General features: G+C 42.1%; 1 protein-coding gene across 7 annotated transcripts in view; it reads right to left on the reverse strand.

Moving 5' to 3' along the window:
• Positions 1 to 4,141: 4,141 nt before the first annotated feature.
• RBBP8 (RB binding protein 8, endonuclease) overlaps positions 4,142 to 17,620 on the reverse strand; it is a 110,938-nt gene continuing 97,459 nt past the window's right edge. For all 7 annotated transcript variants that reach the window (XM_075920885.2, XM_075920886.2, XM_075920887.2 and 4 more), the window contains 3 exons: positions 15,470 to 15,566; positions 8,851 to 8,992; positions 4,142 to 4,761 (listed from right to left, as the gene is read on the reverse strand). In XM_075920885.2, the coding sequence (XP_075777000.2) occupies positions 4,664 to 4,761; positions 8,851 to 8,992; positions 15,470 to 15,566 (337 nt within the window). In that variant the 3' untranslated portion in view covers positions 4,142 to 4,663. The remainder of the gene's footprint in view (positions 4,762 to 8,850; positions 8,993 to 15,469; positions 15,567 to 17,620) is intronic.

Below are 17,620 nucleotides of genomic sequence, written 5' to 3' on the forward strand. Positions count from 1 at the left end.
CTCCCTCCCCCCCATCCCCACCCCCTGGCTGGGCTCCACTATGGGCATCCTCTCAATCTGAGAGTGAACCATTGGTAATTGCCTTTGAGTACAGGTTTTCAACCAGTTGTGCACTTATGTGATAGTATTTCATCTTTCCACAACAGAAGATGAACACACAATCACAGCAGGAGGCATACACCAGCATCAGAATGTAAGCAGTGATTACTTTTTCTTTGCCTGGGAAAGTTTAACAGAAAGGCACACTTACTGGGGGAATATGAATAATTTAACTCTTCCCGTCTTTTTGTTGCTTATCTAAAACATTCCCAAGTATTATGGGTTCTGTGCTCTCTTGGCTATTTGAATTACTTTAAAAAAATATTCAGTTGTCCTAAAATTAAGAATTGACCAGCATTAGAATAGTTCGTATTTCATTCCATTTATCTACCACATCTCTCATGCAGTCTGTTTATTGAATCCTTTAAAACTTGGTTAACAAGCATACCACTTTCAACTTAAATTGTCCACTCAGTCATTTTGGTCTAAGTTATCAAAACATTGTACTTCTGCATAATGTCCAATATGCGAATCCAGGAATGAAATGGAGGGTTTTAACATGTGCAACATGCCTTATTTACATCAGCATTAACTGTCACCTATGCTCACTGGTTATGAGAGCTTTAAGAAGATAACATATGTGGCTCCCATTTCTACTTTTGTGAATAAAGTTTTAAAAACCAATCTCTAAATAACTGTGCAGAGTTCACGAAAAGAGTTGTTTAACTGGAAGGACAATGGCAGTTTCTTCCCCATATTTTAACACCAGAACCTTGCTGTCCTCTGGTGGAGTAATATCAAGCTAAAAGGAAACTGCCTTATTAGAGTCCTTGGTTTATACTGCAGAAGACATTTATGTACTGAAGAATTTTGCAGGGTTCTCCTCCTACTTTTTAAGCAAAATAGAAACACTGGATGTACTAGTGACCTCAAAGCAGAAATTACTATTAAAAATGGCAGACAATCCAGTAATTAAATTCAGAGACATTTCAACGTCAAGTTAAAGATTTGAAGGGCATAATGTAATGAAAATGCAGCAAACCTGACCTCTGCCCTATTTCTGTGTGGGTGTACAAGCATACCAGGAGACTTAGTACCTCACCTGCACATATAGGAATAATCCAGAGATAGGAACGGTAGCTCTAAAATTAATGCTCTAGCAAGAAAACTGTCTGAGGCATCTCATTGGCACTGTGATGGACATAGTCCTAGCAGATGCAAACCTTCTCACATCTAAAAAGATGTAGAAATGAGAACTAGTTCTGGCTGGGGTAGGATCAGCAGGAGTTAAGACTTTTCTTGCTATGCTTTTGCAAACCGCATTATTTCTATGCATGAATGCTCAAGTGGAAAATAAAGCACACCAATTTTGCACTTTTTCCAGTTTTCTAGTTCATCCAGACATTTGGTCACTAGAGCTTAATACAAGAATCAATGGGCAGCAGCATCCTGCCAAAGTACAAGCTAATTGGAAACACAGAAGGATGAAGCCAAACTCTTTAGTACCCAAGCAAAATTTTCAAGATTGGGTGAAGACTACACGATCAAGTCCTTCTTATAACTGTTTCTCAGTAGCATCACCACTTCATATTTTCAATTATTCTCTTTCCTCAGTCTCTGTTGCTAATAACATCCTTAGGAAAATAAATATTTGTTTTCAAATTCAAGTGTTGCCACTCCCTACTTCCTTAATTAAATTCATTTTAAATCATTAATGTGTTTGACATCTCAACTAGTATGCATGAAAGTGATTGTCATTAGTGGACTAATTGTAAAGAAAACACTAACAATTAAGAAGCTAATTTAATAAACACTGAAGAACTACATTAGTGAGCAGTAAATGAGTGTGGTTGTAAAGATACTATTAACTCCTGAGCACATTCTGTGTCAATTATTTTTTTAAATCTGCAAAATTCTGCAAATGTTATTTGGCTGATGAATGTGGAGGCTCCAGCCTGATATTGTGGAGCACAGCCCCCTGGCTGTGCAGAGGTGGGAGATCACTAGGCAGCTCCCCCCGGGACATAGACTCAGCAGAGAAGCTGCACTCAACCCTGACAGCAGACCAGGTTTGCCTCAGAAATACCCTAAGGCCATGCACCTCCAAGTCAGGTGTACTAAGTGTGGGTGTGCAGGCTCAGCAATGCATGATGCAAGTGTGGATGGGCTTAGTATGGGGGAATCCAAGTGTGGGTTGAGAGGGTTCTGTGTGCAACAATATGGGTGCAAGCAGCTCAGTGGGGGATAGAGGTGTGGGGTATTATGGATGCACAGGGTCTTGTTGTGGGCTGTGTTCTGTGTGCAATGTAATTGGTCTCTGCAGGAGGGTCTAAGGTGAAGGTGTTTGGGGCTTACTGTGTGAGGAAGGAGTAGAGCTTGGCTGAAGTGGGCAGGTGATTCAGTGCGGATGCTGTGGGGAATAAGGCTTAGTGGAATGCGGATCCAGGTGCAGTTAGAATCTGGATGTAGGTGGCTCATTGGGGTAGTGCAGGTGCAGGGGGTTGCAGAACTTCCTGCAGCTGGGGGAGAAATCTGGAGGTCTGTCTGACCTGGCCCCTGATGCCATATGGGAAAGAGGTCCCTTCCTCCCCAGCCCAGCCTGGACTAGTAGCTAAGCCCCACTCAGGATAGGAACCACCAACTGGATCTTCCCTAGTCCTGTCCCCGTGCCACTGATTTACCTTTGCCAGCTGCCCTAAACACCTGAAACAAACTGTTGGAGAGGGTCACATGACCACTCTTGTAGCTTGTCTGCTTTTCCATCAGAAAGTGATATTGCCACCATTACTTTTGTGCAGGTTTCAGAGCTGGGTGGCTGGAGAGAGGCAGTTGTTGGCTGGGCTCAGTAGTATTCTATTCCATCCTTTCTTGTATGCTGCTGGTGGTGGCAGCTCTGCCTTCACAACTTGGTTCCTGGCTAGCAGCTGCTGCTCTACAGCTGCCCAGCTCTGAAGGCAGCACTGTCACCAGTAGCAGCACAGGAGTAAGGGCAGTAGTATTTCCACACCCTTTCCCCTTACAGTAACATTGCAACACCCCTTCCCCATTCCTTTTTGAGTGTGGACCTGTACAATTACACCATCGTGAAATTTCAGATTTAAATAGCTGAAATAATGAAATATGATTTTAAACTCCTATGTCCATGAAACTGACCAAAATGGAACATGAATTTGGTAGGGGCCTACTTATAGTGCTGTTCATAGAAGTCATTTTTAAGCTAGAAAAATATTTCACTTTGTCTGTGTACACACTTTCCACTGGTTTAAATTAGGCAGCTCTCTCATCTTCCTATTTCACAATACTACATTCCATCTTTTAATTTAGTGGAGTACCAAGGCAGTTGGACTATATAGTGAGGTATCAACCTGTGTACTTTGTGAACTTAGAAATTTCTAAGAGTACATTAGAATGCATGTCTTAAGAGACCACTCACTCTAATGTAGGATTCTAAACCTTTTTCTTTCTGAGCCTTCCCCGCCTCATGCTATAGAAACTTTGTGGCCCTCATGTGCCATAACAACTGGTTTTCTACATATACAAGCCAGGTCAGCATGAAGCAAACATGGCAACTGCCTGGGGCTCCTTGATATAGGGGCGCCTATGAAGCCAAGATGCTTAAGGCTTTGGCTTCAGCTCCAGGTGGCAGGACTCAGCCCCATCTGGTGGGGCTTCATTTTTCTGCTCTGCACCCCAGCAACTCTTAATGCTGGCCCTGCTTGGAGGACCTCCTGAAAGCTGCTTGTGGCCTGCAGGGGGGCCCGTACCTCTGGTTTGAGAACTACTGGTCTAGTGGATAGTGCTGAAGACCTTTAGGAGGAGTCTAGGCACAATAAATTCCAAACGGTATTGACACTCTACCCTCAATTCAGACATCTTCACAATGAGAGAGACACTAACTTTGGGTATTTATGAAGGAAAGGTAAACAGATAACGCAGAATTAAAATTAAAAGAAGACAGTCATGTGATAAGCTAGAGCAGAAATTTAAAGATTCCAACTTAAATCGCTTAAATTGTGAGGAAGAAAGAACCATTTTGGTATGCAAATCGGCACAGGAAGTTATGATGGAGAGCTCTGATGGATGAAGTTTTGAGGTGGTAAAATCATTAATAAATACTACTTTTAGTTTATTGCAATTAGATATATCACAATTATTACAAAAAAGGGAAGGTGATAAATCCTTTAAGTTATCCAGTGCAAAATGGAAGCACCCCACCAGGTCCAGTCCTGTTTCCACTGAAATTTATAAGAAATATTTAGACTTAGAATGAGCAGGTACAACTCCATGAAGTTCAAAGTTACAGCCATGTTACTTAAAGTTTGGATGTGGTCCCAATGGGTATTAACTTCAATGGAGGAAACAGGAGTAGACCCACTATCTTAAAGGTGCAAAATCAAGACAAAACATTAACATAAAATGAAACAAACATTAAATAGCAGTGTTTCCTGATCCATACTTCAGATTTTCAAATGAACTTTCTAAGATGGAAATGATTTACATACTTAATGAAATGATTTATCATTTTGAAAAAAAACAGTATTTTTATTTCAAGTTTATATTAACTATAAATATCTAATGGCAGGAAAGACTTTTCCCACATTTATGTGCTTTGTTTGCCCATCATTTATGTCTTCTGTTCGTTGCCTTTTGGAGAAAACATCACATTGTAAGGCTGTCTTCTTTTTGGACGGTGACAGGGTGCAAGATCCTCTTTAATGTATCCTTAAAAGAATGTAAAAAAAAAATCAATCAGAATAAAGATTTCAAAACAATCTGGTTGAGAGATGGTACAGTATAAAAGCAAAAGCAATATGCATTTAACAGATGACTAAGTTTTGCTTACCATAGAGATATTTGTTTAAAGTTTTTTGTTTGTTTGTTTGTTTGTTGTTTTTGGAAACTCGTGTGACCAGCTAGGGGACATTTAAAATGCTCTTGGCACACAGAAAATGATGTCCATTAAAATCAATAAATTTAGTTATATTGCTTTACAGCAGTTTCCTAATAGCTAATACAGAGTATATTTACTGATGATCTACTGAGAAATCAGGCTGTAAAATGTTCAATTATTTTGCAACTCCTTAAACATTTCACTGTCCTTCCTCACAGAAACATTTATATTTTACTATAATATGTTATTTCTGTAAGATATGTAGAAATACTGAAAAATCTGAGATATTTAACACACAAAATCTATTTCTGAAAATATTTCTCACATTCTAATTTATCAAATGCACTCAATACAACTTCTCTGGACACATGTATCTTACATAACAGAACACAAGCCTCTAATAAAATGATGTGGTCTCTGCTGTATTTTTCTGTGGATTAAGTATAGGACTTCAGCCTTCATATTTGTCAACTTTTCTCTGTTCACAAACACTAAATTCATTAAAATCAAGTTTACTGGTAAATTCCTTCTTTGCAGCTGATGAAATGCTATGAGTGACTCACTTCAAGGTATTGTCAAGGAATAGCTATAATACACCGTTTTACACAGGGACATTCTGTTTTTGAACAATAGGATCCACTAACAGGATCACTGTCTGAGCCCAAAGTTTGAAATTCCTTAGAATTACAGATTCAAATTTCAGTACGATTGACTTAGTCCTTTATCCTTTAAGAGTATCCTAATTAGCATTGCTGTTACTTGTTTGACAGTTTATTGCATAAGACCTCACACATCAAAACCCCATTTCTTCTGAGATATTGAAGATTCCATACCCTTTTTGATTAGGTAATGATTAGTCAATTACATTTGTGGTTTAGCCAACAAAACGTTGCTTCAATATCAGTTAAAGACAGAGTAGTACAAAACAAAAAGGAAACACATATGGACAGTCTTGCAGCATTCACCTTACACAGGCTTGCTTCAAAAGTATGTGTTTACAACTACCTATATTTCTATTACAATTGTTTACAAGCATGGCAGGGTCAGTCCCAATCCTGGGTCTCAGACCCCCAGTCAGTCCACTATCCCACAGTCTGGTATTGCAGACCGAGCCTGCCTGCCCTTGCTGGGGTTGGGCTTCTGTTCTCCAGCTAAAAGGCTGTGGGGCAGATGCCCCTTGGTCAGCCCGGGCAACTAGTCCTCCCCAGTTTCCAGCTGGAGTCTCAGTCTACTTAGAGAAGGGAGCACAAACGCTTCCTACTGGAGACTCTTACCTTCTCCTGTGATTTCTGGCAACACTGATGTTGTGTCTCAGCTTCTCTGACTCCTTCCTTATCAGTTACACTCCCCCACCCCCCGGGAAGACTTTTAAAGAGGTCCTGTGGCAGCCGGAAGTCTGATCAGCTGGCCCTTAATTGATTTATCTCAGTCCTGTCTCAGCTGCTCCTAATTAACCAGGGCTATAGTTGTTTTTTAGAGCTGCCTCTCTCCCCTTCTAATCGATCCCTATAACCTGCCCTGTCATACAAGCTAAAGGCTCTCTGTACATCATCCAAGATTCAACCCACTAGTCTGTATCTTTATGTTGGAGCACATTCCAGGCACCAAGCCGTGCTTTCATGACTTACTAACTGTATTAGAACACGATTGATTCATGCGTCTAGTCCTGGGAGGGCAATAAACAAAATAGCAGCCCAACAGGGATAGTCCCTGGCAGGCTACCACCGCTATATTTACCTGCACCGCCACAGGTATCGCAGCTCTCACTGTTTGCAGCCAATTAGTGTGACGGGAAGAAGCATGGACACCGCTTCCTGCCACTCCCACTGGCCAAGAATAGAGATCCACAACCAGCGAGAGCTGCAATTGGCCAACGCCTGTGAAGTGCAGGTAAATACAGAGGTGGGGACCCACCAGGGATTAACCCTGTGGATCAGATCCGGCTTGCAGACCAGAATTCGCCCACCCCGGATCTAGTCGCTGATAGGGAAGTTAGCATGTAGTCATTTACTTGATTTATTTATAAACTTGGGTTTATTGGTTAATCCTAACAACTACATGAACAACTCCCTCCCCCCCGCTGTCTATATCAGTAAGCAAAGTGAGGAAGAGAAGACGGGAGCTGGTGACTGTGAGGAGCCAGCTTCAGTGGAGCTGCCTCCCCCCCCACTGCTGCCTTCCACAGAGGTAACAGTGGGGTTGGGGAGAGAATAGGTAGGAACCAGTCCTTGGGGGAAACTTAAAGGCTGGCTCCCCATGAGCACCAGCTCCTCATATGCACTGGACTGCCTCTCCCTGCCCTGCTGCCTCTGATAGGGTTGAGGGGGGGCAGGCTGGAGTACACAAGGGAAATGGCTTTCAAGCTGGCTTTCAAGCGTGTATCAACTCCCACAGAGCCACCTGCCCCTTCCCCTCCTGCTGCTGCCTCTTTCTCAGGGGCAGCAGGAGGGCTTGGGGGAAGGCCAGTCCTGCTGCTTGCAGGGAACTGGCTTAAAAGCCAGCTCTTCACAAGCACTGACTCCTGCCTGCTCCCCCTGCCTGTAAAAGTGTAACCATGAAAAATCCAGCAGTTACACGTTTACACAAATACATGGTAGTTAACATCCTTAGTCACTGACAAGCTTTGTATTTGCCTGTGCCAAGAGCAGAGTTGTGCTGTTGTAAAGTATTATAGAGTTACTTTTGCATGAGAGAAAAAATGTCTGGGAAAATCCTAATACAATTCACACTCATACAGCTTAGCTTAAACTATCTAACGTTCATACGTGATATAATGTGCAATACATATTAATGTGATGTGCAGTATGTATAATATGTTGATTAACATTCTACTAGGTAAAGATGGAGATTCATCCAATGTTCAAGGCCAAGTTTTCCTGCAATCCACCTTAAAATATTGGAGAACAGATTGTTTTGCATAACCGTTAAGTATTAAAGTATATATGCACTGTAGTAATTAGATAACAAAGAATTCAGAAATGCATGGGACTCTTAATTCAGAATTTCAGTTCCTCTGAAGTTATCAATGAAATCCCTTATAAAACGTACATGTATTAAAGACCGTACCCAATTCAAGGGTATGGTGGTATTGTTTAGTAGAATCAAAGTGAAAACTGTAGCAAACAACCAATTACCTCGTTGTTTCTCACTTAAAATGTAGGTAGTTGGAGCCACTCTAAAGGCTAGTTGCCTGCAAAATGTGGTTTTAAGGATAGAGCTTTCCAGCAAAGCATTTGAAATATGATGTATTTTGCAGCACCATAACTGAAGAACAGCATAATAAAAAAATCCACACATTTTTAATTCAGATTACTGCACCAATGTACGACGACTTCTTTAAAGATATTTCTATAAAAAGAATAATCTTCCATATATATAAAAATCTAAAGAGACGTTTGTGTTTTTGCAATAAACCAGGATATGGGCATAAGAAAGAGCAAACCACAATGTTCAGAAGGCAACCACAGATAACCATTGACAATATAGTCATTTTATCATACATCCCCATTCCCTGTGACACCTAGCACAGTTATGAAGACCTGTCAAATCAGCTTGTTATTCAAAGCTTAAATACCAGAATGAACCAGATTTTCACCTCTGAAAATTCAGGTCTAGCTTTATATTAGTAATAAATATGGTCAATTTAGCTGTGTGGGTATTCTTCCCATATCCTCTCACTCTATCTCAATTGTTAGGAATTCTTTTCACATTCCTCTTTCCCAATGTCCCAGGAGCAACTGAAAAAATGGCAACAATTACCCAGGATTATAGTAACTGGTGGCCAAATGGAATTTGACAGAGCTGTGTAGGGAATCTTTCGTTAAAAAGAGCATCTGAGTGTTTTTAATACTTGATTTCTCAGCATCACATTTAAAAACAACACATGCAAACTTTTCCACAAAACAGTTTTACATAATCACCTCTTTCCATGCAAGTTTGAGTTGAAGGAAATCCAACCTCCCAGAAGTTTTCCGGGGTATTAGGAGGAATGTAGCGGAATCGATGTCTTGAACAAGCAGATAGCTTCTTTTCTCGCTCTCCTTCTGGAACATCTGCGTAATACTAAAAATGAAAAATATGTAATAGGTCATACAAATAAATAACGATGTATAAGAGGCAATTTATATAACTTGTATCACGCTGTCATACAGATCATTGTACTTGAATAAATACATCTTGGTGAGGATTGCCAAAATTACAGATTTAGGTTTGCATGTCCCTGACTTCAAGTGTTAGTCTGTTAAATTTGACTTATTACTTACTTCATCTTCACTGCTATAATTTTGAAAATGCATAAAAAAGAAACTGTGTTAGTATTAACAATACAAATACTCCTGCACATGTGTACCTACTCATGTGAATACTCCCACTGACTGGTCTCCTGTGTAAACTTAAGCATGTACCTAATAAGTCTCTACAGAACTAGGACTTAAAACAGATTGGCATACATACAGAGACCAACAGAAGCATCAAAGTTAACCAACAAAAAGGAGTAATGTTCAGATTAAAAAAATTGAGTTTCGGGTATAAATGAAACACAAAGTCCATGGGCCAGATTCTCTGCTATTAAGAAAGAAATCCAGAGGAGCCCTGATTTACTACACAAACAAAAGGCAAAGTTAGAGCAGCTAAGAAGTTGGTCTAAACTATATCAACTAACTATGATTCTTGATTAACTATCTGGTGTACAGAGTGATCTAGTATCCTCTTCTTCCCTTCCCAGCAGCTGTATTGTTGGCTGCATGGAGAGAGGCACAGCAGCTAGTTCTATGCCCAATGGAAACTCTCTACTCACAGGGAGAATCTCATGCAGGAAAATTATGGTGAGCCTATATTATGTTTGTACTGCCTGAGCAACTAAAAATAATTAGATCAGGGTGAAAATGTACCCCACAAACTTTGAACCAATTCTACCTTCACCAACAGTAGTTCAACATCACTGGCTTCAACAATGTAATCCAGTATACCTGGACTAATACAAAGGTTACAAATAACTTTTTAAATAAAAAGAGCCTGATTTCCATGGTTCAATCATTTATGGGATTCAAAGGGGTAGGCATGTTAAAGTTTCAGCAAAAACAAGGGGTCTTGTGTCACCTTAAAGACTAACACATTTATTCGGGCACAAGCTTTTGTGGGTTGGAATCCACTTTGCCAGATGCATGAAGTCACTTATTAGAGTGGCTGCCATGTGCATCATGAAAGAGAATAATTTTTCATCCTTCTAGTATTATAGACCATGCTTCTTGCCAAAAGCAGAATGCCAGTCTGCAATTTAGACATTATAGAGTACCACAGTGTTTATGTATCCAGTACTTTCTTTCCAAAGCTTGAATATATGATTTAATTCAATTGACGATACACTAGTCTTGTGCCATCCAAACTTTTATAGTTGAATCTCATCAAAAGCGCTAAAGTAATCATGCCAAAATACTACAATGGAATGATCAGAAGAGACAAATCCAAGTTAAAATCTGAGTCCAGCCAGGCAGAAAGTAATTTGGAGTAAGAGACGGGAAATAAATGGAATGCTCGTCCAGTACAGGATTGCTTTTATTAAAGGCTACCCCAAAGTTTTGTTTACCAACTCCATCTAGTGGTAGCAAGATGGTGCAGAAGGCTGCATAGTGGGAATATTAAAGAATACTAGCAAACTAATTCAGTATTTAGTGGGGAAACATAAAACAGTCAAAAACAAAAAAGAAAGGATGTCAGTAATGATGATGGTGTGGCAGCAAAACAAGCACAGCACTGAAAAAGGCCTATTCATGAGAGATGTCATACAGTAAGATGAATAGGAGAGTGATTTGACTGTACTGTTTCTGTAGAATGGGGTGAAGTGCAGGTCTTCTTCCAGAAGCTATCTGCTACAGATATAACTGGCTGAATTGGTGTTATCTGACATTGATTTGACAGTGTTCTAAATGTTATAGTCAGTATATCAACACCCGCCCCCGCGCTCCATCTGGCTCCCGCCGCCCATTCCCCACGCCACTCCTGCATCCCAGATCCCTTGCTCTCCCTCTGGCTCTGCGTTGCCCTTGCACCCCGTACCCTGCTTCCCCCGATCCCTGCTCCCCACCCCAGCTCTGTACTGTCTGTTCCCTGCACTGCCCCTAGACCCCGATCCCTCTGCCCCTCCCGTTCCCCGTGTCCCATTCTCCGTGCCTCCAGCACACTGCTCCCCCCAATACCTGCGTCCCTCTGCCTCCTGTTCCCCGCGCCACCCCTGTCCCCCCCCCCGCCCCCGGCTCTGTGCTGTCCCTGCACCCTGTTTCCCCTGTGGGTTGGGAGTGAGGGGTGCTTGTCCATAGGGAGGGGCTGGACAAGGCAGGGAAAAGGCTGCTGTGACCCAGCAGCGAGTGAAAGGGGGAGTTCACTTGAAGCACCTTTGCCTTTATGGAAAAAAATAAATGAAAATGCTATTTGCTATTTATAGGGCTAAAATGCTGGGACAAAAATGAAAACAAAAAAACAAAAACCATTGCAAAATGCAAACGTGTAAAAGACAACAAAAAAGGGGGGGGAATGATTTGCTTGGCCCAGCTGGGCTGGGCTGGGGGAGGGGAGGGGAAAAATATGGGGAAGGGGCTTGTGCTGAGGGGAGGGGAGGGGAGAAGGTCAGGAGAAGAAGAAGAAGAAAGGGGAAGGCACCAAGAGACAGGGGTGCAGGAGACACAAATCCCAGGGGGCCAAGTGCAGACAATGAGGAAAAGGGCAGGAGGGGAGGTGTCAGTGGGAGGGGGGAACAGGGTGATGCTGGGAAAGGAGAGGTTAAGGGCACTGGGAGCTAAAGGGTGGAGGGGAAGGTGCTGGGAGAAGGCTTGAAAGAAGGGGTGGGCATGAGGAAGGTGGGGATGGAGCAAGGCATGTGTGAGGACACAAGGTCATGAGGGGAATGGGGGCAGAGGGTGCTGAGGAGGTGGGTATCAGGGAAAAAGAGGGCAAAGGGGGCAGGGGCAGTGAGGGAAGGGGAAGGAACCAGGAGGGTGCAGGTGCCAGGGGATTCTGGGGGTGAAGCAGAAGGGCAGACACTTGCAGGGGAGGGACCAGCATCAAAGGAGAGAGGCAGGGCAGGTGTGTAGAGGGAGGTGTTAGGAGAGGGGATGAGGAGGGGTAGCTCACTTGATAAGAGTGGGGCTACTGGAGGAGTAGGCACAGGGGGGAGAGAAGGGCTGGTGGAGGGGGGCAGGTCTCAGGAAGGCTGAGGGCAGTGAGAAGGGCAGGAGTCAGGACAGCAGAGGAGGGTGGGGCGGGGGGGGGGGGGGGCAGCAGGCACCAGGGGAGCTGATGAAGCAAGGGGAGGAGACATGGCAGCAGAGGGAAAAGGTAGAAAAGTTTATAAGATATTTATTAATAACTTGGGTGATATTTATTAAGAATGTATTAGGAAGTACTGTTCTTATTAGAAATTTATGCCATTAAAAAAAAACCACTTTTTTGGGGGGGAGGGTGGCGAGTCCCTTTTTTGTTTGGTGAGTAGAGTTTTCCATAATTTGTCGAGCCCTGCTTATCGGATAGTCAGTCGAATAGTTGATTCCTCCCCTCTCCCCTTGCTGCCTCTATCAGATAGAGGCAGCAAAGCGGGGAGAAGAGTGGGTACTTCAAAGCAGCAGTGCTGCACGGCTGAGCCCAGGATCAACTGTGAGGTGCTGCCCCTTTGAAACGCAGCCTCAGTGTTTGAAAGGGACAGTGCCGCACAGCTGAGCCAGAGATCAGCTGTGCGGCACTGCTGCACGTGGCGCCCAGAGTCAGCTGGGGACTCCCCATCTGATCCCGGGCTCCAGCGTGGCATTTCTGTGGAACCCGGGTTCAGCTGGGGAGACCCAGCTGACCCCGGGTTTTGGGGAAATACCACACGGAACCTGCGGTCAGCTGGGCTGTCCCTCAAAGTCCCCCGCTGACCTCAGGATCCATGCTGCACTGCTGCTTTGAAATGCACAAGAACCACCGCTGGGGACTCTTGTACCTTTCAAAGCGGGCATGCTGCATGCAGCCCTGGTCAATGGGACTTGCCGCTGGCCCCGGGCTGCACACAGAGTTCCACATTCCTCCTCTGAAATGTACAAGAGCCCCACGGAAGTGCCTATCGACTAGTCGAGTAGTCGATGGAAATTCCATCCACTAATCATCTAGTAAATTAACCATTACTTAACATCCTTAGTTCACAGAGAAAATCCACAGCCAATCAGATTAATGATAGCTAATTATTAACTTAAGGATAATTAGAAACTGGCTTAAAGTCTGTCCTAAAACAGTTTATTAGGAATTTTAAAACTATTAAAAACCTTGTATTTTTCTTCATCAGATCTGTTGTAAAACAAATATTAGGCCTAACTATTAAACAGTTTAAACTGCTGAGGAATGCAGTGAACAGGGATTAAAACAATTAAAAAGCTACATTCTATTTTCTGTGGTAATTAAAAACAAATAACAAACAGTAAAAACAAACTGAAGTGTCATCCTTTTGCAGAAAGTAATGTTTTTAATTTTAGCCCTATTACTATACCAGGAATGGGTGTGTGTGAAGAAAACATTGACAGAGGTGATTTTAGCATCTAAAGTGACTGTAGATAAAGAATAGAAAAAAAGTACAAACAAATCGTCAATATCCTATTACAAACTGTATATGAAGTCATCATGACTGAAAATGCAGTTTCATGGGGGGGGGGGGAAATAAAATAGGGAGTTACCATTAACTTGCAAAAATGCTGTTTAGAAGCAGTTTTGTTGGAGTAGCTCTTACAGATATCTATATACTAGAAGACTTATCCAGTGTTGCGCAGGTCTTTAACTCAAATAAGCTTTGTTTTTCTTCTAGGGTGGGGCGGGAGGGGAGGGGGGCGGTTCATTATGCAGGCTGGCCTGAGGAGAATGGCCAACCTCAGACCTCTCTCACTGCAACAGTTGGGACCAAGTAAGGAATGCCTGCAATGGCTGCTATAGTGGACACAGCTGGGGGAGGGGGGCCTGTACTCTGCCTAGGGCGGGGGACAGGGGACGGGGGACAGACAGACACAAAAATAGACAAATTCTCTGAAATATATAGTAGATAGCTGCCCCTTTCTCTACCCCTGCTCCCTGCTGGCCCAATGAGATTATAGACGTTCCAGTTCCCATCTCTGGCACCTTGCTGCCCCCAGAGATTATGCTACAGGATAACACTGCAATACCAGACACCTCCCTTTCCATTTTATAAGAAACAATCCAATTCCAGGCACATCCTATTGTTGTGGCACAACCAATCCCTTACCTTGTTTAAGTTATAAGAAGGGGAAGCTGCATATCACATTTGGTGGTCCTACCTCTTACCTTTTAGGAGTTCTTGAACAGACAGACTCACAAATTGACAAACAGATGCACAAAGATAAGAACCAAAATCTGATGGTAACATACTGTAGTGCTAGGGACCAGAAATGGATATGGTAATGGCTTCTTAGGTAATGAGGACTATGTTTTCAATATTGATGCTGCTTTGGAACGGTGACTGGACCAAAGTATGCAGAGCTATGCAGACAATTAACCAAGTGATAGCTTCAGTTAAGAATTTTTTCAAATCCAGACATTTTACTGCATTGTTATTGTCAAGCATTTTGTACAATTTTTAAGGCATTCATCTTGGATAGTTTACACTAAAAAAATCTTTTCAAAAAATAATTAGAATAAAAACTAACGCTTGTACATTATGAATAAAGTCTACAAATGTTTCCATGATGTTACTTGCCAAAATATAATGAGAACTGGCTTCACTGGGAGAAAAATCCTGTAGCATGCAGAGACAGGAAATTAAAATAGTTAATGCATGGCTCTTGGCACAAGAAACAGAATAGATTTTTTAAATGTTCTGTTTCCATTCAAACCCTCTATTTCTCACATATTTTGGAACAAAGAATTTACTTTTACAGTCAGCTGTAAATGAAACTATGTGCATTAAAGAAGAATTTTACTAAAGGGTTTACCTTGAGTTCAAGAGATTTTTCATGAACTTGTTTTGTGCAAGAAATTACTAATAAGCCACATTACTCAGTAGGAGAAATTTAGCTACCAGTTGTACAGAATGAATGGAAGGAAAAATATTGGTTCTCAATAAGAGAGGAAATTAAGCAATAAAACTCAAAAGCAACTTTTTTATTAACTCATTAATCCACACCACAGGCACATTGTGAAGTATGAGATTGTAGCTCAATAACTCCAGTAGATTGAAAAGTATATTAATGACCAAATGAAGCATACCTTTATTTTATGTGTATAATAGACTAACACACATATAATATACGTATAATGGATCTGAAAGCATTTCAATTACTTGAAAGGGATAAAGACATTTTTACATCTCTTTTTCTAATTTTTTTCTCTACCATTTACATTAGCGGTATACAAAATTTTCCAGTTGCATTCCCCTCTTACTGCTACAGGAATCTGTCACTTGATTTACAAGTACTCATGCTTCTAAGTTTTTAATATGAGAAGCATTTCAGGCTTCTGTACCAAGCAAGTTAAAAGAATGCAAATTGACCAGCACTTAAGAGTTTTACTTACTATTTCACATTCCTTACAGGTATGGCCCAACAATTTTCTTCTCTCTTCTCTCTTCCGAACAATCTCAATGTGAGGAAAACCTAATACAGTATTCTTTCTGAAAAGCAAAAGGAAAAAGTCACTAGGAGCATGTCTGCTCTACGGGGTGCATTAACTGCAGAATCCACCAGAATGTTACATTCTAATTGCCTCATTCAACTCTTTCAAATGGGATTATGTTAATACAAACCAGGCACCTTTTAGTTTGCACCAGTAGCATCCACGTGGGGCACTTGGAATGCAACATTCTGCTGCACGCTGTAATTTACTCCCCATAATATGCACAGTAGCCTAGGTTTTCATTTGATAATGTATTTCTGTCTTGGGAATTAAAAACTTCAGAGGGGTAGCCGAGTTAGTCTGTAACTGGAAAAACTTAAAAAATCTTTAAGGTGCTGCTAGACCTTAAGGAAATTAAAATGTTTATTAACCCAATGACACAGACAGCAGCAAGGAAATAACAGGATTTCATTGGAACAATCTAACAGTTTATTTTCAAGAACTTCAGCTTCCTGACAACTGGTATATAAAAGTGGCAAGGAGTCCTGTGGCACCTTATAGACTACACTTCAGTTAGTCTATAAGGTGCCACAGGACTCCTCGTCGCTTTTGCAGATTCAGACTAACACGGCTACCCCTCTGATACTTGGTATATAAAAGGCCATCTTTCACATCTGAACATGAAGGATTTGCAGTGTTTTTAAAGAACGATGTCTTACATGTATGTATGTCCTCTGTGAAAGAGGAACTTCTGAACATCTCATCTCTACTTAAAATCTTGAATTGTATTAAATCACTGTACTAAATCATGGCCTGCTCAACTTAAGATTTCAGGGTTTTTTTTCATAAATGCTTCATGAATGCTGTGATGGTTCTAACTATTTGTTGCAACTGTATAGGATTTTTCAACTTTGCAGTTCCTTTGAAGAAAATGTCAATTTCTTTCCTTTGCAAAGTGGGTATAGAATAGTTGTGTTAGCTAGACAGTAAATGGAGTGTTTAATCTATCTATTTAGAAACGTGCATCTATCTGCCCATCCATGAGTCTGTTCAAGAACGCCTCCTAAACAATAAGATTTAGGATCACCAAATTTGATACGCAGATTTCTCCTAACTTCATCCTAACTTAAAGCAAGGTCAGGGTTTGGTTGCACCAAGAAAACAGGAAGTGCCACGGAGTGGACTGATTTCCATAACATGGAAAGGGAGGGGCACAGACAGGTGTTACGCAATACTAAGAGTGGCCACTGGGGCAGTTGCACCACCAAGAGAGTGGCTAGCTAGCAAGGCTGGGGCTCCACCATCTTGCTTGACAATAGATCAGGTAAGTAGCCCCCTCTAACCCAAACCCTCCTCCCCCCCAGCCTTTGGCTGCAGAACCAGGGGGAGGCAAAGAGAAAAGGCCCTTACTGCGGGGGAAGAAAAGGACCCCGTGGGATGGAGGCCCCCCCAGCTTGAGCCCCTCCTCACCCCCCAAGCCTCAGTCTTGCATCCGCCATACCCTCAGCCCCCCCCACCCCCATCCTCAAGGCCCTGCCTTGACTCCTACATCACTCCATACCACCAGCCCCCTGTCCTAAAGGACCAGGGCAACACCAGGTAAGTCTTCTAGTGTATTATGAAATTTAAACTAACAGGTTATGATGCAAATAGGGATTTCTCCATTCATGTCCTTATATATACAGTGGTCTGTTGAATATTCCTTATTTAACGTCCACAGGAATTTCAAAAAACTTGAACTAAACAAAACAAAAAGATTGAGACACTGAAAAAAACCCTCACTTACAAGAAACCAGTATACTTTCTGGCCTTAGAGAAAAACTGCAGATAGGAGCCAGCCAGTGACTCCAGCGAGCAGGAGCAGCAAAACAGCAATCTTTTTCAACTTTGGACATTCCACTCAAAACTCTAGAAAATTCTCTGACTTTCTCTTCACTGTGCAGACTGCCTGTTTACTCTGGCTCAGCCCGTCCTCTAGTCTCTTCATCCAAGATTTACTTCACACCTGCACCTCTTTCCCTTCTGCTTCCCTACCTTGTTCCCCTGATTCTCCTTCCCTTCTCTTTCCAGTTAGCTGACCCCCTCCTGAGTATTACTGCCTCACTACCAGTC

This window comes from Pelodiscus sinensis, chromosome 2 (genome assembly GCF_052426305.1).
Source record: "Pelodiscus sinensis isolate ZL-2025 chromosome 2, ASM5242630v1, whole genome shotgun sequence".
NCBI lineage: Eukaryota > Metazoa > Chordata > Testudines > Trionychidae > Pelodiscus > Pelodiscus sinensis.